The 25,614-nt window shown below is 35.5% G+C and overlaps 1 protein-coding gene across 1 annotated transcript in view; it reads left to right on the top strand.

Moving 5' to 3' along the window:
- TMEM62 (transmembrane protein 62) overlaps positions 1-25,614 on the top strand; it is a 35,126-nt gene that overhangs the window by 647 nt on the left and 8,865 nt on the right. The window contains exons 3-12 of the mRNA XM_010848061.1: positions 228-367; positions 1,641-1,778; positions 4,104-4,149; positions 7,874-8,015; positions 10,578-10,702; positions 10,844-10,966; positions 14,313-14,468; positions 18,132-18,291; positions 22,357-22,470; positions 24,655-24,739. Of these exons, the coding sequence (XP_010846363.1) occupies positions 228-367; positions 1,641-1,778; positions 4,104-4,149; positions 7,874-8,015; positions 10,578-10,702; positions 10,844-10,966; positions 14,313-14,468; positions 18,132-18,291; positions 22,357-22,470; positions 24,655-24,739 (1,229 nt within the window). The remainder of the gene's footprint in view (positions 1-227; positions 368-1,640; positions 1,779-4,103; positions 4,150-7,873; positions 8,016-10,577; positions 10,703-10,843; positions 10,967-14,312; positions 14,469-18,131; positions 18,292-22,356; positions 22,471-24,654; positions 24,740-25,614) is intronic.

Consider the following 25,614-nt stretch of genomic DNA (forward strand, 5'->3'; position numbering starts at 1 on the left):
GGGTGCATGGGGTTTCAGAGCGGGCACCAAGCGGTATGAGACGCCAGCGGTTTCCACTGGGGCGCGACCCGCACCTGTTCCGGCCCAATCTCTGCGCTGGGGGAGGGGGGGTGGTGGTGGTGCTTGGTCCCCGCTGGGGGATCTTGAATGCTCTGAGTCTTTGCCTTTTCTTCCGCCGGAGACAGCCCCTGGGTCGTCTCGGTCTGTGCCGCCTCTTCCTGACTCAGATCTCTGTTCAATACCCGCTTTCGGCAGATATCCGACATTCACCTGAGCAGGTTTCACGATCCAGGCAGAGCTGTAGACTTAGAGAAGTTCTGTTCTGAAACTGTTGACATCATTCAACCAGCTCTCGTCCTAGCAACAGGTAGGGACGATTGCCATGCTGTCCTATTGTCCTGTGGTCCCAATGGTAGAATGCAACCAGTACTGCAACCTTTTAACTGAGGGACGTTAGGAAAACTTTAGCTGCAGCCTCAGGTGAGCCCGCCTCCTGCAGAGGAGATGGGATATTGTAATTTCCTTTGCCTGTGGATAACTGAGTCAAAATCCAGGCTAAATGACTTGCCATAGCAAGGTTTCGTCCTAGCGGTAGAAGCAAGGCACGTGATTCTCATGTTAGTGTTCTGTCTGCTGTATCTGTATCTGTCTTGTTGTATTTCTAGATTTGAGAGAGAATTAAGGAAAGGCCTTTAACCAGTAATGAAAAGTTCTCATCCTTCTCCTTATATTCTTGTTCTTTTTTAAATTAAACTTTTCCATTTTCTTTGCAGTATTAATCGTTCTTATACCGTCAGTTGTTTGACGGGCCCTTTTTTTTCACCCCTTCCTACTTCTGTGACTTGGTTCCCTGGAGTGTTCAAACCCCAAACCCTTTGCTCCCAACTGTGTTGAAGAAGAAGCTAAAGGAGCTTCTATCCTGGCCCTTGGGAAATTCATCTTTTACCCACCTTACAGAAACATCTCTGACGATATGATGAAGTCCTCATTTTATGGATGATATCAATTTCAACTGCTTAATTTCCTAGAAATTTTCTATTCATTTTCCAAACTACACCTTCCAGATTTTCTTGCTGTAAAATTAATACTTTGTTAGATCACATTTCCTGATTTGGGGTTTGGAAAATTAGGTTGCCATAGATATTAGGCAACTGCCCAAAGTGTTGGAATTTATTATTCAAGAGTTTTCAATTTATCAGAGTTTCAAGATGCATTTTTACGGCTTTCTTTAAAGGTATAGTTTTCACAACCCATTTCGAATGTAACAGGAGGTTATATAGGCACTTGTTGACCTATAAGAAACAAAAAATCCATGCTGAGAATCTTGTTTTATTTTTTTTAGGCTGCACTTTGTGGCATGTGAGATCTTAGGTCTCCAACCAGGGATGGAACCTGTGCCCCCTCCGTTGGGAGTGCGGAGTCTTAACCACTGAACTGCCAGGGAAGTCCCAAGAATCTTATTTTTTCTGAGAATCTTAATTTAGATGACTTGCTTTGGATGCAGGTGGATTCATAGTGGTTATCCTTAAACATGTTGAGTACTTTGAATATCTTTGTTCTTCAGTGTGCATTAAAAAAAAAGTTGAACCCCAGTCCAGCTTTACTTTGCCTTGTGATTACCTTCTTTTGTACACCTACAGGAGACCTGACAGATGCCAAAACAAAGGACAATTTGGGATCCATGCAGCAAGAGGTAGAATGGCAAACTTACCATAGTATTCTAAAGAAGACAAAAGTCATGGAAAAAACCAAGTGGCTCGATATCAAAGGAAATCATGGTAAGAGTGAAGTCCCGCTTATAATTAAGACTAGATCTTTATAGGAGCCCAGATTCTCCAATTTAAATTGTAAAATTATAAAATGGGACATTATAAGTTTACATACACTGAGGACCACAACTAAGAAATACAACTGTAATATGTGATATTAAAACTTCAGATGTCACTATTAGGCCTTGAGGGGGAAGTTGGTATGATTTCTTTCTTCTTTACATGGGAGAAAAGCATACAGCAAAATCTATGGAGGAGGATGCTTAAAAAGATATAATTTTGCTAAGTGAAAGAAGCCAAATCCATAAGTCTATATACTATATAATTTCATTTATATGACATTCAAGAAAAGGCAAAACTATAGACAGAGAACAGATTGTGGTTGCCAAGGGTTGGAGATAAAGAGGCTGACTACGAAGAGCCATCGTGAGATAATTTTGGGGGGTGAAGATACCATTCTGTGTCTTGAGTGTGCTGGTAGATACATGACAATGTGCTTGTCAATATCTTTAGAACTGTATGTCACAAAGATTGAATTTTGCTATATATATTTAAAAATTTGAGTGACAAGTATATGCACATATGCGTAGAGAGAAATGGATAACCCCTTCCCAATTTTTTTTTATGTTAATAAGAAAATGAACTATTTTCCGAGAGTCCTGATGGTAAATTTGTTTGTTTCATAAAGGTTGACTTTCTTTTTGGTTATATAAATATTTCATTTGTCTGCTTCATTTTATTATTCATTGCTGATGAACACCTTTATATATTTTTTCAAAAGGTATATTTATAAATTCTACCTGGTGAAATACACAGCTATTAGATTAGAAAATGCTCTCTATAAAAACAGTTGATCCTTTGCTCACTGCAACTAGAGAAAGGCCATGTGCACAACAAAGAAGACCCAGTACAGCCAAAAATAATGAACAAATAAATATTACAAACAAAAAACAAAAAAAAAACAGTTGACCCTTGAACAATGTGGAAGTTAGGGGGACCAACTACCAGGCAGTTGAAAAGTTGGGTATAATTTTGCAGTTGGCCCTCTGCATCTGCAGATTCAACCAGCGAAGGATCTGTAGTACTGTAATATCTATTTATAGAACAAAATTCTCATGTAAGTGGATTTACATAGTTCAAATCTGTGTTGTTCAAGTGTCAACTATAGTTCTTACAAATCGGCTAGAAATTATAATTAAAGATAGGGTTCTTGCTTACAACTTTCTCTGGTATGTTTACATTCCCTTTATTTTCCTGATCTTAATTAGGGGTACTGGTCAAATTCTTTTGCAATAAAAAGCAAATCTGTGTATATTAAAGTTTTCCAAGCCAAACTACTGACGTATTTTAAGTAACAGGTATCAAATGGAGTTTTGTGATTTAATAATTTGGATAGTCTTTCAGAGTTCATAATCATTTAATTTGACTTGTATAGGCATAAATGCTAATGGTATATATATGTGTGTGTATGCATGTATACACACACATATGTATATATACATACATGAATCTTTATTAAGATTTAACTGTAACAGGGAGTTCCTTGGTGGTCTAATGGTTATGACTCAGTGCTTTCACTTCTGTGGACTGAGTTCAATCCCTGGTCTGGAAACAGATCCTGTAGGCCATGCCATGTGGCAAAAAAAAGAGATTTAACTATAACAGAGTTGTTCTCTTAAGCAAGAGGATTATATACGTGATAATGTTTCTTTTGGCCTAAATTGAATTTACAGCTTATTCTCTTAAGTTTATTAGAAATGTAGTGGATTCTTGGAAGTCAAAACTGATAAACAATTTTAGCTATTGCAATCAAGCAATCAAGCTCTATGAAATTCTATTTCCAGATAAGTATTCTATGATGTCCTTAACCTTTTTGCTTACCATTATATAACTTCTTTATTACTGAGTCTTTTTTAAGATTTAAGAAGAGAGGGGCTTTGGCCCTATTATCAAAGTCATCTACTGTTTAGAAGTCCTTGACATGGATCCGTATATCAGCCATGAATCCAGTCCTTCTTGACTCCCAGAGTCACATGATTAAAATAGTAGCAGCAGAGGTCCAGTCTTACAACATCAAATTTATTTATTCTGAGTAATGCATAATTCAAAGTACTTATTCTTCTTCAATATACTAGATGCCTTAAATAAGTTTCCAGATAATCTGAATTCTATTAAGTTACCAAGTTTTAAAAATTAAAATTAAATGCCAGTCTAATTAATTGACATCTGTCATCTAAAGTATTATTGAAAGAACTGTCATTTTTCTTCAGTCATTAACATGTTTGCATTTTTCTTTTTAATATAGATGATGTTTGCTCTTTTCTTTTTAATTAGATGCATTCAACATTCCAAGTCTGGAGAGTGTTGAGAATTATTACAGGTACTGTAATGAACAGAAGATAGACAACAATGTAGAGTATGTGTTACAAAGAGGGTACAGTCAATTCACTTAATGGGTGATAACATTTTTTAACAGAGAAACAAGCCTCTGGTAATTAAAAAATGGAGGCTTTTAGTTGTTTATCATTTTTATTTTGGCGATTCATTTTTGTTTGTTTGCTTAGACAGCCCTTTATTCTTTTCATTTTGTATAATGCTTTTTGTTGGCTAATGGTACTTTTAATATTTTATACAGACTTTTTTTTTTTGCTGTTGATATACAGCAAAAGTCATTTAGATCAGAGCTTGTCAATCAGAGTAATGTGGACTTTAAGAATACTAAGCTACTGATTCTCTTAGCCTCTGGGGTGGCTGAAGAGCCTAGTCGGTCACTTCTGGGTGCTTTGTCCAATATGTCATACAAGTATTTTTTTTAACTTATGTGCATGAATATGAAAAAGGCAGTGAATATGAAAGGATCTTTGAATCAGAAAACCAATTTTCTAGTTTCAGTGTATTGGAATTCTTCTTTTGGCTGTAATTTCACTTTTTGTTCCTGTAGCTTTGTTCTACATTGTTTCAGTAGCTTTGTTCTACATTGTCAATTAGTCAAGTAGCAAGTATTAAGAGTCTATCATTAGTTGGATAGTATGAGAGAAACAAATATGCTTTCTATCTTCAAGTGAGTCTAGCTAAGGTAGATGAAAATTGTTTAGGAAATGGTTAGAAAAGAACATGAAGGAATGGCTGATGAAATGCTAGATTATTTGTTACACTTAATTATCACTATGAGAAATCAGAAAAGGCAGACGTCAGCATGGGGTAGACATATAGTAGACTTTATTTTTCATTTTTGTTTTTCATTGAGATATAATTGACATATAACATTATGTAAGCTTAAGGTGTGCCATGTGTTAGTGTGATTCATTTATATATTGCAATATGATTATCACATAAGATTAGCTAATATCTCTATCACTTCACATAGTTATTGTTTCTTTTTTGTGGAGTAAACAATTAAGATCTGGTCTGTTAACAACTTTGAAGTTTATAATACAGTATTTTAAAATTATTATTACTACACTGTGCAGTAGATCTATTTATCTACTAGTTGCAAGTTAGAAAAGACTTTGTAAAAGTAGTGAAAATTGTGTCCAGTCTTAAAAGATGGGTAGCCTTTGGAGGAGTAAGAAATTCTGAGGGGTATATTTTAGGCAAAAGGATGAGTATAAACAGAGCTTTAAAAACTAGAGTGAGGTTTTGAGTGCAGTAAAGAAATTGTTATCATCAGAATAAAGGTTCATTTTGAGGATTGATACAACATTGGATAGAGAGTTAGAGCCAGTTCATGGTGGTGTCAAGTGATAAGCATAGAAATTTAGATGTGATAGGTAATAATAGTTTATAATCCAGTATAGGTTCCTAAGGAGATTAGCAAAATAGGAAAATAGTATTTTATAAAGGGCAGATACATAACAAAATAGAGATAGGGATAAAAAGGAAGAGATTGGAGTTGTATAGACTAAGTAGAAAAATCCTACAGTAGTCTAGCCATCAAAAGGAAAAGGTTGGAAATGAGTAGAGGACCTGTCTGAATGAGGATCATGGATATGGGGATGGTGACATGAATTTGAGGATGATAACTGGTTAACAGATAGAGTCACCATAACATGGAAGAGGGGGTTGTCCTCTTTTGTTAAAGTGAGAAAAGAGAAGGACAGAGATGAAAATCTCCCACTTCTTATTAACTGTTTGTATCTTTGATGGTGATTATGGGGATGGGCTTAAGAGACATTTTCAAAGAATTAATAGGATTTAGGGTCTGATTAGTAATTGGGAAAAGTCAAACTATTAATCACTTTAAAGTTTCTTACCTTTATATTTTTGTTTCTAACCATTACACTTTATCTGGATTTAAGAAATGACATTTAGTTAGAGGTACAGGCCTTATGGAAGTATCATATGAAAGGAAGGGAAAAAAAGGAAGGAAAAAAATCTTGAGGTTAAATTGTGATCTCTAGAATGCCTCAGAGATGCCAAAATCCAGAATTCAAAGACTATTGTATATTTTAACCTCTGCTTTCAAATACCTGAATTTTATTTTAGATAGTTGGATTTTAATATGTCAAAAATGTAGGAAAGGAAACAATACATATGAGATTATAAGATCTTGAAGAATAAATGTGAAAAAAAAAGCAGGAAAAATATCAATACAAATTTTAATGAGGAAAAAACCCTGAAATAGAAATTTTAAAAATATCAGGAAGAGAGGTAATAGAACCAATTGACTATTAATTGTAATATCTATGACAGTATATTTATGATGTATTTGATAGTTGTTGTTCCTTAAAAATAGCTCCCTGATGGCACATTAAATTTCAGAAGTTTATTTGTATTTCTTTCACATGTACTGTTAGGTAAAATATCATATAAGACACTCAGATATTTTCTTATAATGTTCTGACATTTGAATAATAAAGGTATGCTGCAAATATTGGAGAAGTAAATGGCAACCCACTCCAATATTCTTGCCTAGAGAATCCCGTGGACAGTGGGACCTGGTGGGCTGCTGTCCACAGGGTCACACACAGTCGGACATGACTGAAGCGACTTAGCATGCATGCATGCATTTGAGAAGGAAATGGCAACCCACTCCAGTATTCTTGCCTGGAGAATCCCAGGGACAGAAGAGCCTGGTGGGCTGCCGTCTATGGGGTTGCACAGAGTTGGGCACGACTGAAGCAACTTAGCAGCAGCAGCAGCAGCTCCAAATATAATCTCTACTTTCTTTCACATTTATTCAACAAATACTCAGTGAGTGCCAAGCCTGTACACTCTGTTACCAATCCTTTCTCCTTACTCTTCACTCTCCAACTTACTGGACACCTGAATACTGTTGATACTTAAGGTGATGAGGACTTTCATTACTGGATGTGGACCCTGTGTATGTTTTCAATATATTTTTAGAAACTGAAAAAAAGATTTACTGGTTCTGACTGAACATTTTCCTCCTGGCTCAGTAACTTCTTTGCAAGGCTTTATTGTGACTTAAGCCTTTTCACTCCTGTTTTAAGAACTCAACACTTTTGTATCTCACTACACCAAGAATTCTGTTAGGTACTTAGGAGGCCCTCACTACAATATTTTTTGGCTTACCAGGTAGTGCTAGTGGTAAAGAACTCACCTGCCAATGCAGGAGATGTAAGAAATGAGGGTTTGATCCCTGGGTTGGGAAGATCCCCTGGAGAAGGGAATGGCAACCCACTCCAGTATCTTTGCCTGGAGAATCCCATGGAGAGAGGAGCCTGGCAGGCTACAAGTCTATTGGGTCTCAAAGAGTTAGAAACAACTGAAGCCACTTAGCACACACGCACTACAATTTTTAATGACTGATAAGTACCATTTCCTTGGATTCTGATTTATCTCTTTTAAAATGTTTAGTGGACTGCTTACATTAGCCACCTACTTTTATGCTTTGCTTGGTGACCTTGTGCTTGGTTACTGATGAATATGTTTGCTTGCATCTTTGGAGACAAAAGGAAAAAAAAATTTAATTGATTTATCCATTGTGGGTCTGATATCTAGTTTTGTGTATTTCTCTGTCAGATCATGGAAATTTCCTTTACAAAGGGAGTCAAAATATAGTGTGCTAGTAGGGCAGGAATTTAAACTCATTTTGTTTTCCTATGATTGCACTAAAGCTTTCTTGTCTTGTTATTTTTTAGGAAGTATTCTGCCGTACGGAGGGATGGCTCTTTTCGTTATGTCCACAGTACTCCCTTTGGCAACTATTCTTTTATCTCTTTGGATGCCAGCCTTAATCCAGGGCCTAAGAGACCTTTTAATTTCTTTGGAATTTTAAATCAGGTACAGTTAAAATCCCACTGCCCTTTGCACTAACCTATTTTATTTTTTTCAGATACACGTGGCTCACTTAAAAGTTATCCTAGGTAAATAAATTCTTATCTAGAAATGCTTGAGAAAAATTTTACTGTGGTTTTGGGTATGACTAGAAGAAATTATTGACTCCTTCAACCCTATTATTGCTATCCCTATTCTTGTCCCAAAACCTGGGAAAGGAATAACTCACATTTTATATCATGAAATTAAAAGGTGCTTGTTTCTTGGAAGGAAAACTATGACAAACCTAGACAGCATACTAAAAAGCAAAGACATCTCTTTGCCAACAAAGGTCCATCTAGTCAAAGCTATGGTTTTTCCAGTAGTCATGTCATGTACAAATGTAGGAGTTGGATCATAAAGAAGGCTGAGCACAGAAGAATTGATGCTTTTGAATTGTGGTGCTGGAGATGACTCTTGAGAGTCCTTTGGATTGTAAGGAGATAAAACCAGTCAATCCTGAAGGAAATCAACCCTGAATATTCATTGGAAGGACTGATGCAGAAGTTAAAACTTGAGTATTTTGGCTACCTGATATGAACAGCCAACTCATTGGAAAAGATGCTGATGCTGAGAAAGATTTAAGGCAAGAGGATTAAAGGCAAGAGGAGAAGGGGGCAGCAGAGGTTAAGATGGTTATATAGCATCAGTGTCTTGATGGACATGAATTTGAGCAAACTCTGGAAGACAGTGGATGATAGAGGAGCCTGGCAAGCTGCAGTCCATGGGGCTGCAAAGAGTTGGACATGACTTAATGACTGAACAACAACAGTAAACATTTATTGAATAGGTACTAAGTAGAGCATGCAATTTGCAAGGTGCAGGACATACAGCTTTGTTTACAATATGGCATATTCCTATATCCCCACAGTTGCCATTTCTAGCTAATGGTCTGTGTGGTTTGTTTTTTTTTTTTTTTTGGTAGGAGAAGGGCAACCATTGAAGTAAATATGTTTCTTTTAAAGTATCTTTTGTAAGCTTGGTGAAAATTGTTGCTGGGTTGAAACTATATGGAAAGTCACATCTGAGAACCTCTAATTATGTTTTAGAGGTTCTCAGATTATGTCTTAGAGGTTCTCAGATATGACTTTCCGTATAGTTTCAACCCAGCAACAATTTTCACCAAGCTTACAAAAGATACTTTAAAAGAAACGTATTTACTTCAATGGTTGCCCGTGTCTTGGTACAGCAAATGTCAACTCATTAATGATTATGTGCATGTATGTAAGACATATGTGTCCATATGCAAGGGTGATAAGATCAAGTCCTTGGCCTCTTAGAATATTTAATCTACTGTTGGGGCTTAAGACCTGTGTAGAATTAACTATAATGAAAAGCGAATTGTTAAATGCCGAAAGATTCAAAGTGGTATGAAGGTTTAAAGAAACTTGAACAAAATATTGTTAAATGCATTGTGTTTATTAGCCATTTTATTGCATGAAAGTGTATTTTGTTGACTACTGAGTGTCTTTAGACAGTCTAGAGTTGATTAGCTTGTTATTTTAAAGCCTACCCTGTAGAATAGTGTTTTTTAAGGTTTAATTTGATAATCTGCCTGAAAAACAGCTATTTTGTAAAATGCAGATTCTCATACTTTGTCCAAGACTTACCAAATTAGAAAACCTGAAGGTAGGACCCAGGAATTCATTGCTATAAGCACTTCACAGGTAATATTAATGTATATTTATATATGTACAAGTTATTTCAGAGGCTATCTTTCTGAGTGATGATTTACATAGAATAAATGCACTCATTTTGAGTATTTGAAGGATTTTGACAAGTGTATGTACTGATGTAACTCACTACAATCAAGAGAGAACATTCCATTACTATAGAAAATTCTATTGTGTTGTTGATCTTCACCTGCAGTTCTGGGGAACCACTGATTGGTTTTCTGTCAGTATAGATTAGTGCTGTTCTAGAATTTTATGTAAATGAAATCATACAGTATGAACTCTTGTGTCTGGCTTCTTTTGCTTAATATATCTCTAAGATTCATCTGTATTACTGTATGTGTGCTTTTTTTACTGCTGAGTAGTATTCCATTGTACGCACATGGATATACTGTAATTTTTTTGATGGTTTCTAGTTTTTGTCTATTATGAGTAGAATATTGTGAACATTCTGGTACAAAGCTTCCTTTGGATATATGTACATCTTGTTTTATAAGCTTAATTTTGATATCCTCTTTATTTATTACACTGTGGTATACAGGGCTGAGAAGATTAAATTTAGAAGTAAAGAAAGAAATTTATGTAATTTAAGATTATTCTTTATTTCTGTTTCCTTATTTGTCAAGTGGGAATAATCCCTGTCCTAGTTAGTGCAGACTTATTTTTAGGATCAAATGAATTATAATGTATGTTTAAACAGTTGAAACTTAGAGAGGCCCATACAGAAACTTAGTAAAGTTTAAGCCTTAGACATAATATACTTATTATAAAACCTCAAGGGAGTTGTATAATCCATTGACATTAGATTTCAGCCTGAGCCCTAATTAAAGCTCCTCCTATTTTTCTCTGATTTCAGAAACAGATGGAGGAGCTTTTGTTACTGGCCAAGGAAAGTAGTTGGAGCAACCACAGTATTTGGTTTGGACACTATACAACATCCACTATCCTTTCTCCATCACCAGGACTTCGGTCAATAATGAGGTGAGACAGGCTTCCAAAATCAAGATTGTTTTAGGTCTTTTCTGTTTTCTACTTATTTTGCTTTTTTAAAGAGATATTTTTATTAACTTGGCATCACAAGCTATCTTTGTTCATTTATTTCATTTGCTTTTTATTGGTTAGTTCGGCTACAGCTTATTTGTGTGGGCATCTTCATACCCTTGGTGGACTCATGCCTGTTTTGCACACTCGTCACTTCCAGGGCCCTTTGGAACTTGAGCTAGGGGACTGGAAGGATAACAGAAGGTAAGGGAACTACCCCACAAAATACAACTTATACGTGTAAGTTTTTCTAAAGCAATAATAGTTTTCTGATCACTACCATGAGTGATCCCAGTTAAGGAAAAACTTGTGACATCTCTCTGTTTTTGAAGGGAAATATGTATCTGGCAGTCTTTATCCTTATGCAGAAATCTTGTTGCAGCAGTTATGTTTGCCATTGCTATGTTACACTGGAGTTTCAAATGCATCCTCTAGGAAATAGTTTTCAAACTGCAGTGTACACAAGCTCTTAGAGGAGCTTATGAAAAATAAAGAATACCAGGCCCTCACTCTGGGGATTTTGGTTGTGTTGGTCTGGGTTAGGACACAAGAAACTACTTTTTAAAAAAAAGTCTACCAGGTGCTCAAGAGACTATACTTTGAGAAACATTAGGGCTAGAAATATGTCATATCTTTCCCTAAATTTTGTATTTGCTTTTCTAGTTACTGCTGCAATATATTAGTGATTTAAGTTCTTCAAATAGATTACAGTTGGTTTTTATTAAGGTTAAACTTTTAAAAATTATTATTATTAAGCATTTTTTAAATTGTAGTATAGTTGATGTACAATATTGTATAAGTTACAGGTATACAATATAGTGATTCACAGTTTTTAAAAGTCATAATTATTATTATGAAATATTGGCCATATTCCTTGTGTTGCACAATATCCCAGTAGCTTACTTTATATGTAATAGTTTGTACCTCTTAACCCCTTGCTTCTATCTTGCTCCTTCTTTCTTCCCTCTCCCCAGTGGTAACCACTAGTTTATTCTCTTTATCTGTAAGTCTGTTTCTTTTTCATTATATTCCCTAGTTTGTTGTAGTTTTTAGATTACACATATAAGTGATCTTGTATAGTATTTGTCTTTCTCTGTCTAATTTATTCACTTAGCATACTACCCTCCAAGTCCATTGTTACAAATGGCAAAATTCCATTCTTTTTTATGTCTGAGTATTATTCCATTGTATATATGCCATATCTTTATCCATTTTTATGTTGATGGACACTTAGGTTGCTTCCATATCTTGGCAGTTGTAAATAATTCTGCTATGAACATTGGGGTGCATGTATCTTTTCAAATTGGATATATATCCAGGATATATATCCAAAGTGCTGGATCATATGGTAGTTCTAGGGTTAAAGTGTTTTGAAGAGAAAACATAACTTATCAAGCATACAGTATAGTTGAATATATATTTACTGAGAATAATGCAGTATGTATTTGAGAATAACTATCTAAGTGCAAGTATAAGTATAGATAACTACCATTTCATTGTTTTATATCAATTGCTATTTAACTTTGTTAAACCCAGTGCTATGAAGATGTTAGATACTTAGTAAATATTTGTTAAGCTGAATGTTATCTTGCTATTTTTAACTACAGTTGACCTTTGAACAACACAGTCTGAACTGTGCAGGTCCACGTATACTCAGATTTTTTTCACAAAGTACTTACTACAGTACCTCACAATCCATGGTTAGTTGAATCCATGGATGCAGAACTGAGGTTATGGAGGTCTGACTGGGAAGTCATACTCAGATTTTTGACTGCTTGAGGGTTGGTGCCCCTAACCCCTGCATTGTTCAAGGGTCAACTATACTTCCATTAATTAAAAAGAAGTTTTATATCTTGGAAAGTACTTATTCATTTCAGTTGGCTTTTCTAGAAACTGTGTAAGAGCTAAGCTTGAAGCCTCTAATTATTTGGCAACTGTAATTACTTTGAACTAAGACCTGCCTGTTCATGATGGTGAGGCTGTGGGCTGGACTAGAATTACTTTTTACCAGGTAGCCTTCCTAAACCGTGTTCAACTTCTTGATTTTTTTTTTTTTTTGATTTCTTATATAAGCAACAGTTACAAGTTAAGTCATGTTAATTAATGAAACCATTTCCTTTCTTTCTCTTCCCACCTGCTCTCCTGTGTTCCACCCTGGGGTTTTATCTAGTTTGTGTTACTGAAAGAAACTAACCTTTATCTGTCCTTATAAATATTTAAATTTTATTATGTTTTGTTCAGTCACTCAGTTGTATCCGACTCTTTGTGACCCCATAAACTGCAGCACGCCAGGCTTCCCTGTCTTTCACCATCTCCTGGAACTTGCTCAAATTCATGTCCATTGAGTCAGTGATGCCATCCAGCCGTCTTGCCCTAATATTATGTCTTAGTACAATAGAAGAGTTTTTTTTTTCCCCAGCTTCACTGTGCTGCTTGTGGGATCTTAGTTTCCCAACCAGGGACTGAACCTATGCCCTCAGCAAAAGAAAGTGCAGAGTCCTAGCCATTGGACTGCTAGGAAATTCCCTAGAAGGGTTTTTAAAAACTGTTAGTATGTTAGTAATATTAGACTAGACTTTGTTGGGTATGCAAATAAATCTAGAAATATCAGTGGCTTAACCCAACAGATGTTTAGTTTTTTTTTCATTTTTGTAAACTCATACTGGGAATAGGACTCATAGTATGAGTCAGGGAAATTTGCAGCCGCAGGGTAACTCTGGAATTCAGACTTCCTCCATCTTATAACATGACTATTTCAACACCTCAATTCCAGGGCAGGGAAGAGAGCGTGGAGAACTCATACCCACTCTTAAGTACTTTGGACCAGAAGTGTGATACATGTCACTTCTGTTCACAGCCCATTGGCCAGAACTAGTCACATGGTCCCAACCTAATACCAGGGAGACTGGGAAATGCAGGGGAGCACGTGGAATATTTGGTGAGCACTATTGTTTCTGCCATAGCTAATCATTTTTCTCCTCAGTTTTAAAAGTTAGAAAATACAGAACTTTGCTTACTCTTTAATGAATAGTTATACCTTTCAATGTGCATTTAGAAAATCAAAACCACTTAACTTTTGCTATTTTCTTTGAAATTATAGAAATGTTTTAAAGAAGAATTAAAGGTTTCTAATTGTGCTCATTTTAATATTTTATGTAGCATTGTTGATAGGATGAAGAATGTTAGATGTTAGGCTTACGATGAATATTTTAGGTTCAAAATAGCCTTAAAGTATAGAAATCAAATGATTTAATTCAATAAACATTTATTTAAAAATTAAGAATACATGCTATATACTGGGCATTATTTTAGGACACAGTGAAAATTCATTGTTTCAGTCAGATTCCAATTGTGACAAATGTCACGTATGACAAAATGTAACAGTGAAAGGCGCAAGGAAAGAAAGAGGAACGATATTATTTACTCTGCATTCCAATAAGTAATCTCAGAAAGTATAATTTTATATTTTTAACTTTGTTCTGTTTTTTGTCCTTCAGTCCCTCTTAAAATATGAAATGACTAAATTACCTCATTGTTCTCTGGTCTCTAGGTACCGGATCTTTGCTTTTGATCATGACCTCTTTAGCTTTGCAGATTTGATCTTTGGCGAGTGGCCTGTGGTTCTTATCACTAATCCTAAGTCACTTCTCTATAGTTCTGCTAAACATGAACCACTAGAAAGACTCCTTCACTCAACACACATCAGGTATGTAGCAATTTTTCAGAATTTACTTTTAGTTTGTTATTGATAGAGGATAAGTCATTGTGATTGCATTCTCAGGTGAAAGCTATGAGATGCCCCACTTTAGTTTTATCAACAATCTAAACATTATATACATTGCCTACTATTTCATTCCCAGTTAAAAAATACATAGTTTTTAAGCTGTTGAAATTAGAAAAAAAGTTTAGAAACCCACAATCCTACCATTATTGTTTCTTTTATTTCAGCTTCTGTATATGCATGTTTTTACATTGCCATAATCATGATGTATCTATTCATTTGTATCCTGCTTTAACAAAGTTATATCATGTATCAGAAATATATATATTTTAAAATTTTGCTACATAGCCTTTCAAAAAAGCAAAAACTATATAAACCTTATGGAATTGAAAATTCATTTGGTGTATGAATTTGACAGTATATGTCAATGGAATCTTTTTTCTTTTTAAATTTTTTCTGGCTCTGCTGTGCAGCATGGGGGATCGTGGTTCCCCAATCAGGGATTGAACCTATGTCCCTTGCAGTGAAAGCATGGAGTCTTAACCACTGGACGTCCAGCGACATCTCAACTTATTTTTTATTGAAGTATTGTTGAATTACAATGTTGTGTCAATTACTCCTGTACAGCAAAGTAATTCAGCTATACATTTATATACATTCTTTTTCATTTTCTATTCCATTATGGTTTATCACAAGATATTGAATATAGTTTCCTGTGCTATACAGTAGTTTCTCTCTTCTATATATACCAGTCCAACCCTCTCCCACTCCCCTCCCGCTTGGCATTCTATCCCTGAGTCCCTGATTCTATTTCACAGGTAGGTTCATCTGTGTCACGTTTTAGATTCCACATATAAGTGATATCATAGTGTATTTGTCTTTCTCTTTCTGACTTGCTTCACTTACTATGATAATCTCTAGTTGCATCCATGTTCCTGAAAATGGCATTATTTTGTTCTTTTCTATGGCTGAGTAGTATTAAATAGAATCTTAATGAAACATTACCATTCCTTTTGGAAGAGACTTATAACCTTTTGCAAACATAAGGGCACTTGTTTTAATATACTTTCTTAAAATTTTATTTTGAAAAATAGCACGACATAACTTTTGGAAAATAAGGTAATGGGATTATATGTGTATTCCTGTCCCATCCCCCACCCCCTAATAGAACTATTGTTAACATGAGTTTTCTTTCTCAGGCATTCTTTTTCAGGCATGTATTTACATAGTCATAATCATAGGGTACAGTGTATTCTAATTCCTACCTTTTTTCTGTCAACAGAGAGAATGGATCATAGTATATATAACTATTTTCCTATCTTCTTGGTGATCTTTTAGATTTTCTTCTAATTTGAGGATGAACATCTGATGCATATAGACTCTTCCTTTATTTGAATAATTGCTTTAGATAGAGTTCTAGAAATGGGATTCTAGCTGAAATAGTTTGAATTCCTTTGTGACTGTTGATAAAGGTTTTCTAACTACTTTATTTTTTTTGCAACTAAAATCATTACTCTTTTAAAAAATTTTTGGTAAAATATACATAAAATTTACCATGTTAACCATTTTTAGTGTACAGTACTTTCATATTGTTGTACAACCATCACCACCATTTGTTTTAACTTCCAAAACTGTAACTCTGTACCCATTCAACATTAACTCCCTATTATCCCTTCCCCCAGCCCCCAGCAACCATTATTCTACTTTTTGTCTCTATGGACTTGACTACTTTAGGTACCTCATGTAGGAGAATCATATATCTGTCCTTTGTGACTGGCTTCTTTCATTTAGTGTAATGTCTTCACCCATTTTTAAAAAAAGATTTATTTGTTTATTTTTGGTTGTATTTTTGCTCCCAGGGTTTCTCTAGTTGCAGCGAGCTGGGGCTACTCTTTAGCTGGTGATGTGCAGGTTTCTCATTACAGTGGCTTCTCTTGTTGCGGAGCACAGGCTCTAGGTGCACAGGCTTCAGTAGTTATGGCTTGCAAGGTCTAGAGCACAGGCTTAGTAGTTCTGTACAGGCTTAGTTGCTCTGAGGCATGAGGAATGTTCCCAGACCAGGGATCGAACCCATGTCCCCTGCACTGGGAGGCAGATTCTTATCCACTGTGCCACCAAGGAATTCTGTCTTCACCAGTTTTGAAGCATGTGCCAGAATCTTCTTCCTTTTTAAGGCTGAATATTATTTCATTGCATGTATATACTATATTTTGTTAATCCATTCATCTGTTGAGGTGGCTCAGTTGGCAGAGAGTCTGCCAGCAATGCAGGAAACCCAGGTTCGATCCCTGATTTGGGAAGATCCCCTGGAGAAGGAAATAGCAACCCACTCCTGTATTCTTGCCTGGAGAGTCCCAAGGACAGAGGAGCCTGGTGGGCTATAGTCCATGGGGTTGCAAAAGAGTTGGACATGACTGAGCGACTAAACCTACCAGCCTATTCATCTGTTGATAGACACTTTTGCTTCCAACTTTTCACTATTGTGAATAATGCTATGAACATGTGTATAAATATGTGTGTTCCAGTCACTGCTTTCAGTTCTTTTGGGTATATATTTAGAAGTGGAATTGCTGGACCATATGGTAATTCTGTTTAATTTTTTGAGAAACTGCCATATTGTTTTCCATATTGGCTGTGTCGTTTCACATTCTCATCAGCAGTGTACAAGGAACCTGATTATTTTTGAAAACAGGTACTAATTTATAATGTTACCAAGAAATAGGAGTGCAAATTTCACAGAACTCTTATCATTATTGGATACTGTACTTTTAAAAATATTTACTCATTATTCTGGAAAAAAAAGGGTACCAAGCTGTTTTATTTCTTTTGATTACTAGGTAAGTGGAATATATATCTCTTCGGTTACATTTCTTGATAGGAGCTGCATATCAGATTTAGGTTTAGAATAGTTTCTAATTTCTCACCTTTTCAGGTTTGCTGAGTTATACAACTCCAGAAGCCACCGTTTACAAAGAATTCAGATCATATAAGCCGTGTCGTATGAACAGTTGCAGAGTGTAATGGTCTATTTTACAGTTGCCCTTTGGTATCTCTGGGAGATTGGTTCTAGGACCCCCTGCGAATACCAGAGTTTTCAGATGCTCAAGTCCCTTATGTAATGTGGTGTAGTATTTGCCTATAACCTATACTTCAAATCTTACCTAGATTACCTATAGGCTTTTCCGGTGGCTCAGTGGTAAAGAATCTGCATGCAATGCTGGAGATGTGTGTTCGATCCCTGGGTTGGGAAGATCCCCAGAGAAGGAAATGGCAACCCACTCTAGTATTCTTGCCTGGGAAATCCCATGGACAGAGGATCTGGCGGGCTATATTCCATGGGGTTGCAAAAGAGTTGGCTACAACTTAGTGACTGAACAACAACAGATTACTTAATAATACCTAACACAATTTAACTTCTGTGTAAATAGTTGCTGGTGCAAGGCAAATGCAAGTTTTGTGAAATTTTTCTTTTTTGAATATTTTCAATCTATGGTTGGTTGAATCCACAGGTTCCACATCTCAGGAACCTAAAGATCAACCGATGGAAGCTTTACTGTACTTAAATCTTTTCAGGTTATAACAGGGTTATTCTTCTTTATAGAAACAATGGCAAATACCTAAAACCATGCATTTATGCTTTCATTTTAGAGTCTTGGCCTTTTCCTTATCCTCCATTACTTCAGTTGCAGTTAAGATTGATGGAGTTCCTTTAGGGCAAGCTAGTCATTTGTCTGGTCCTATTTTCATACTAAAGTGGAACCCAAGAAACTACAGTAATAAGACACATAACATAGAAGTTATCGTTCAGGTAAGTTAGTAATTTTCATCTTGGTATGTAAATGATTAGTAACCACATTGAACTATGATTTTTTTTTTTTTTAGTCAGTTGATTAAGATGAAACTAAGTAAAAAATTTTGAATACACTGGTTAAAATATTCTGAACATAGACACTCAGGAGCAATTCTGCTGTTAGACTGAAAACTGGGCAGAGAACATGAGTGTGCGACTACCGACTGCAGTCCCCTCTTTTTTAATCCCAGGGAATCATTCTTTTGCTTTCTTCCAACTTGAGCCAGAATTTCCCCAATATACCTAAAGATAATAGAATAAGTCACATGTATTTATGTGTCCACACCTTTGATTGCTGTCTCCAAGTATTGGAAAATTGTGTTTACTATTTTGAAAGCCTAAGATAGAAAATTTTCAAGGCATCAAAGAGATTTTTTGTTTGGGGAGTGGGCATTGATAGTGCATGTAGTGAACTGCCTGCCTATCCCTTTTCTGATTCAGCTTGTGGGGCATTTAATTCAGCAGACCTGCCAGAGTAGAAAGTGATCATCATTACCAAAATAGAGCAGTTTTGTCAATACAATGAAACATGTTAGGTGGTAGACTGTGCTAAAAAATTAGTTTCTGGAAAAAAAGCCCGTCAATCTTACCACAGTATGGTTTGATGACAGTTTTAAGCTAATCTTTTAATGTTAAGTCTTAGTTTGAAGATTGCCAAGTAATCCTTCAGAAAACACATGTAATTATTCTCATCTTTTTTATATGTGTGTCACAGAGAAAGATTTTGAGCAGGAAGGAGCAATTTACTGAGCTTCTTCTAAGACACTTAGAATTTTTTTTTTTTTTTTACTAAATCCATGTAACAATCTTCCATGATGTAAGTTTTATCTCCAGTTCATAGATGAGGAAACAGGAGAAGGCTCTCTGCAGTGCCACCCATCTGCTTAGAAGGAAGAAGAAACTCACAGATAGCATGTGGAAGGAGGGGATGCTCTCCTTAATGTCTTTCATATTAGAAGTTGGCTTATTTTAAAACGACTTGAAGATATAAGTACACGTGGAATAAATTGTTCCCTATCTTTACAGTCATGGGGAAGAAGTGAGAGCAATCATAGACCTGCTCCTTGCAGGAAGGTGGAACTCCCATATCTTTGAATTGCTTGTTTTATAAGGAAGAAACCATAGTTCACATTCCTCAAAACATTTCTTCCTGCTTAGTTGAATCCTTAGTAAAAATGTGAAATAACATATATTTTGATATGTTTCATATTTCTAACATTTTTGAGATGTAATTTATATTTAAAACCCATATACTTAAGAGTACAGTTTGGTGAGTTTTGACTTTCTTACACATCCTTGAAACCATTACTACAATCAATACCATCTGTCTCTCTCAAAAGTCTTCTTATGCCCTTTTGCAACTGCTTTCCTTCCACCCCCATTTCAGGTAACCACTGATCTGTTTTCTGTCTATATGAATATAATTCTAGGAAATTAGTCTACTGAATACTAAAATAGGGAACCTAGTCCCCTTATTCATCAATGAGAAAATTCTGTCCTTTTAAATACAGTTTACATATAGATGAGTCTGAGAGAAAACTTCATGGGAGAAGACACTGATTTATTTTATCTATGTATGTATTTATTGAATATCTGTACATTTCCAGGCAACCTAGTACCAACTAGACTTTTCAGTCAGTTCTCAGTGTGGTTCCTGAAGTAGTAGCATCAACATCACCTGGAAACTCATTAGAGGTCCAATCCCAAACCTATGAATCAGAAATTCTGGAGATGAAAGCTAACCCTATGCTTTGACAATCCCTCCAGGTGATTCTCATGTGCACTAAAGTTTGAGAACCAGAATGTAAGATTATTGTGCCTGCTTTGCCAATTTAAAGAGTAAACTCTAGAAATCTCTATCTCTCAAAGAGAATCTCTGCATTAAAATAAGAACTTTAAAAAAACCCCAAGAATACGTAATTCAGAGTAAGAACATTTGAGAAATAAAAGTTTGATAAACACCAGTGCAAATTCTTTTTGCTATTTTAAAGCTTTTCATGATAGGGAATTTTTAAAATAAATGAAAGAGATAATACTATAATGAATTCCCAACTTTAACGAATCGCCCAACTTTAAAGATTATCAACTCATGAACAGTCTTGTTTCATCTATACCCTATCCACTTCTCCCTGTACCACAAGGTTATTTCATCTGTGTAAATATTCATATGACAGTATGTATCACTAAAAGATAACTATTTAACAAAAGTAATGATAATACCATATCACACCTGAAAAATTAACACTTATACCTTAATTTCAAACTATTCAGCTAATGTTCCAGTCTTCCCATTTTGTCATTTATATTGCATTTGGTTCGTTCAAATCAGAATTCAGACAAGGCTCAAATATTGCATTTAGCTGATTTGTCTTTTCAGTTTCTTAATCTATAGGTTCCCTTTCCATCCTCCTTTTTTCCCCCTTGCAATTTGTTTGCTTTGGAAACTGGACCTTTTATCCTGTAGTGTTTCTGTATTCTGGATTTTTGCTGTTTGTATCCATGTGGTATCATGTAGTATGATTTTCCACTCCCTCTAGTTTCTATAACTGGTAGTTAGATTTTAAGGTTTGATCATATTTGAGTCTCTGTTTTTTGGCAGGAATACTTCCTTTGGTGTTTTATGCTTTTATCAGAAGCCTATAATATCTGGTTGTCTCTCTTTTAAGAATATTAAAATTGATCACTGTATGTAGATATTGTTGACCCTACATAGTTGTGTGCTGGTAAATGTTTAACCACTAACTTGGGGCATGTTTGAAGGGAAGAAGTTGATGTATACCAATTTCCATAGTATAAATATTCCTCCAGTAGCTGGTTTTAAGCTACCGATACATTAGCTGGTCTGCAAAGTTCCTGCTGCTGCTGCTAAGTTGCTTCAGTCGTGTCCGACTCTGTGCGACCCCATAGACGGCAGCCCACCAGGCTCTCCCATCCCTGGGATTCTCCAGGCAGGAACAGTGGAGTGCAAAGTTCCTGAACATGTAGCAATTGGCCCTTGTCAGACAAGCCAGTGCCAGCACAATGCTGGCTTATCCTCCATTCACTGTGGGAATTCTAGTACCTATTGATAGTCTGAGACTAGATACATTATTTCATTGGAGTTATAAAATGGTGATATTCAAATTGCCACTCTTAATTATATGAGTATTAATTAGAAGAGTCCCATAGAGAAGAAATTTGGCTCACTTATTTGATACCCAGATACAGAGTTCATACAGGAAAGGCAGGATAAAGTCTTCATTCATCCTCCACCTTCCCTTTTCTAAATCTGTTTTCAGAATAATGAATTCTCTACCATCTGCCAAACATAACCAAATGAGTCTTTCAGTATTATTATGAATTCATAGTTAAAAAAAACGTGGTTGGTATGTTTCACTCCATTGCATTTATTCTTTCTGATGCTCAATTGTCCCATCTTTGGCTAGTGGGAGCCTAAGTTGGCCACTAAGTCCTCTGATACAATCCTAATAGTCCTTGTTAAGTTTTCTTTCTTTCTGGTACAAAGATGTTCCAAGCCCTTGTGCATTTCTTACTCAAGAATTGGAATCAGCTATTTCTCTAAAGAGCGTTGGTTTCTTGTAGTGGGGAATTTTATTTTGAGACCAAAATCTGGGCACTAGCCCAGCTAGCTCATTACTGTTTTTAGGTCTTTTCAATAAACAAAGGGAAATACAGATTTTTTTTTTTAAAGACTACTTTGTGATACACACTGATATTTCCAATTCAAATCTAGAATTACAAAGTTTAAAAGAAGTTTTAAAGTGCTCATATGTTCACCTGAAACTACCACAACATTGTTAATCAGCTATACCCCAGTACAAAAGAAAAAGTTTAAAGTTAAAAAAAAATAAAGTACGAAGATACTCTGAAAAAAAAATCAAGTTTTCATAGGAAGACTCAAAAATAAATGAAAAAAGGTGTCACTTATGCTGAGATAACTAACGAAAATTATTGGAAACTTAATCTTGGAACATTGTACGTATTTGTACATGAGGGTTGCTTCCCTACTGTGCTTATTACTAGGATTCTGCTGGAAGAAGTAAGAGTGTTCAACACATATTTTCAGCTCGAGAGGATATTCAGCTCAGATTTGATCCCCTGGCATCATTTATTCTCCTTACTGACCATTGTACTGTGGTGAGTAAATTCAACTTACTATTATATATGTTTTTACTAGATTTGGTAGGTCTGATGTCATAAATAATATACTCATGTGATGAGAAAGCAGAACCTTATCAAATTAAAAGTTTAGTTGTTTGTCTAGAAGAATACAATGACTTTAAATTGATTTGAATTAAAAGAAGAGGAGACACAGACATGTATTACCTGTTCTGAACCTGGTTCTAAGTAATGACATAAAACAGGATTACTAAGGGAATTATAGGAACTGTGCTAAATTAGGATATTTCAAAAATAATATTTCTTCCCACATAAATAATACATGCTTAATATAGAAAAATTGGAAAATTTAGAAGTAGTGTATAATGAACCCCACATCATTCCTTTATCACACTAACCATTATAACCATTGTATTTCTCATTATAATACTATTTGTTTATTTTTCTCTTATTTACATTTGGATATAAGTTTTTACTATAAAATGGTAATATACTTTTCATTCTCTTTCCATTTGATTTTTTCTACTGAGGAATTTGTTTTGATGGTTTTCTTACATCACATTTGTTTTATACATGATGCTTATTGGCTGCATTATATTGTCATAGACATACCTTAATTTATTTGACCATTTCCCTATTGTTGAGCATTTGTTTCCAATTTTTCCCTCTACTGCAAAAATATTGCTTGTTTCTGCATTTATTAGTTTTTTGGAAATTTCTGGAAATGAATTGTTGGATCAAAGAATGGACACATTATTCTACATGCTTCATTTATTTATTATATAATTTATATAATTACACAGATTTTAAAATTATTTATTATATTCATTGTTTTTGGTCTGTTCTCCCTCATGAAAAGATAAGTCCCATGAGTGCAAGAATGTCTTTTTGGTATGCCTAACACAAGTAGACCCTCAAATAAGTATTTCTTGAATGAATAAATATTTTTATTTTTTAGTTTTTAATATACACTGTCAAACTGTCTTTCAGAGAATCTTTGGCAATTTACAGTCTAGTTTCCTCAGATCTCCCTCTCCTGGGTATTAACATAAAATGCACTACAATGTTGAGAAGAAAATTTAAACCCCTTTCATTTCACCTTCCAAAGATAGCTTAATCTCCTCTTATATCCGCACAGACTTAATGTGCATTCCTTATTATTTTAATTTACGCTTATTACTTGTGTGATTGAATGTTAAAAAAATATGCTTAATGGGCATTTGCATCTCATTTTTACAAATTATTTATTTTTCTTTTGGGGATTTTTAATAGTCACCTAGATCAGGCTTTGAAAACTTTGGTGTACTTATGAATCACTTGGAAATGTGAATAAGAGCCTGATTCTGATTAGTAGAGCTGAAATGGGGCCTGAGATTCTGTATTCCTAAGAGGCTCAAGGTGATTCCAGAGATGACCTGGGGCCCGTACTTGGAGAACAAGAACCTAGATTACATGTCTCTTTACTGTGAATTAATCTTCAAGTGAGTGATTTCCTGGTGGAGAAAGCATAAAGAAATGCAGTCTCTGTTTATTCAGTTTGTAGTGTATTGCATACTGGGTTTGTTTGTTTTTTTCACTTTTATACTTTTTAAAAAAACTTTATTTTATATTGGAATATAGTTGATTAACAGTGCTGTGATAGTTTCAGGTGTACAGCAAAGTGATTCAGTTATACATTTACATGTATCTATTCTTTTTCAAATTCTTTTTCCATTTAGGTTGTTACATAATATTGAGCAGAGTTCCCTGTGCTATACAGTAGGTCTTTGTTGGTTATCCACTTTAAATATAGCAGTATGTACATGTCCATCCCAAACTACCTAACTATCCCTTCCCTGCTTCTGCCCTCCCCCTGTAACCGTAAGTTTGTAACACTCTTATAAGATTTTAAATAAAACAGTACAAATTATGCTTAACCTAGTACACTGAAAGTGGACTGTTTTAATTTGATTTTATGTAACTGTATGAAATTATTTAGTTTCAATGTTGGTCCAGGTATCCAAATCTTAAAAGACAAATGCTGAGGCAACTTACAATTATCTTCTTTGCCGCATCAGATTTTCAATTCTCTTTGACTGTATATTTTTCTTATATAGTCATTTCTCCTAATGATGTCATTTCTCTTTGTGTTAATGGGGCTGTTTATAAAAACTGAAGATGTATCCATATGTCTGTTCCATGTTAATTTCTCTTTGTCTGCAGGCCCGGGTCATATTTGTGATGATTGTGCTGATCCAGCTCATCATTCTCATTATTTTTCGGTATCAAGCATATCCAGAGCATAAAGGTTAGTCACCATGGGTTCCTTTTACTCTTAGAAGACCTTACTTTCATGCGTCGCATAATCTCCTGACTAAATGTCAGTGCAGACTGTCTTTGCCTGAACTCTGTGAGGTGCATCCTTCAAACTATCGTGCTCACTTCAAACCCCCTTTTCTGTACCATTTTCTCCAACCTTTCCAGGTCATAATGAACTTTTGTGTCTTTGAATCCCAAGAGTCCTTCCTAAGGATTAATTCTGTACTTAACCAGCCAATCACCTTGTTTACATCACAACTTCAAATGTGTATATTTTCTCCTCAATCAGACTCGAGTTCCTCAATATAGGAGCTCTTGTTCAGTATTTCTTTTCTGTTTTCTACAGCACCCAGCACTGAGTTTGTGTATTTCAGACAATAAATATTGACACTTGTTGAAGTAAGTGTTCCTTATTCCTTCCTGGCTTGGATGAAATCCCAGGAACTGATTGTGGGGAAGGGGAGGACTGTGGTAAAGATTAAACCATCAGATCAGATTAGATCAGATCAGTCACTCAGTCGTGTCCGACTCTTTGCGACCCCATGAATCGCAGCACGCCAGGCCTCCCTGTCCATCACCAACTCCCAGAGTTCACTCAGACTCACGTCCATCGAGTCAGTGATGCCATCCAGCCATCTCATCCTCTGTCGTCCCCTTCTCCTCCTGCCCCCAATCCCTCCCAGCATCAGAGTCTTTTCCAATGAGTCAACTCTTTGCACGAGGTGGCCAAAGTACTGGAGTTTCAGCTTTAGCATCATTCCTTCCAAAGAAATCCCAGGGCTGATCTCTTTCAGAATGGACTGGTTGGATCTCCTTGCAGTCCAAGGGACTCTCAAGAGTCTTCTCCAACACCACAGTTCAAAA

The sequence above is a fragment of the Bison bison genome, unplaced genomic scaffold (genome assembly GCF_000754665.1).
Source record: "Bison bison bison isolate TAMUID 2011002044 unplaced genomic scaffold, Bison_UMD1.0 scf7180017864259, whole genome shotgun sequence".
Lineage (NCBI taxonomy): Eukaryota > Metazoa > Chordata > Mammalia > Artiodactyla > Bovidae > Bison > Bison bison.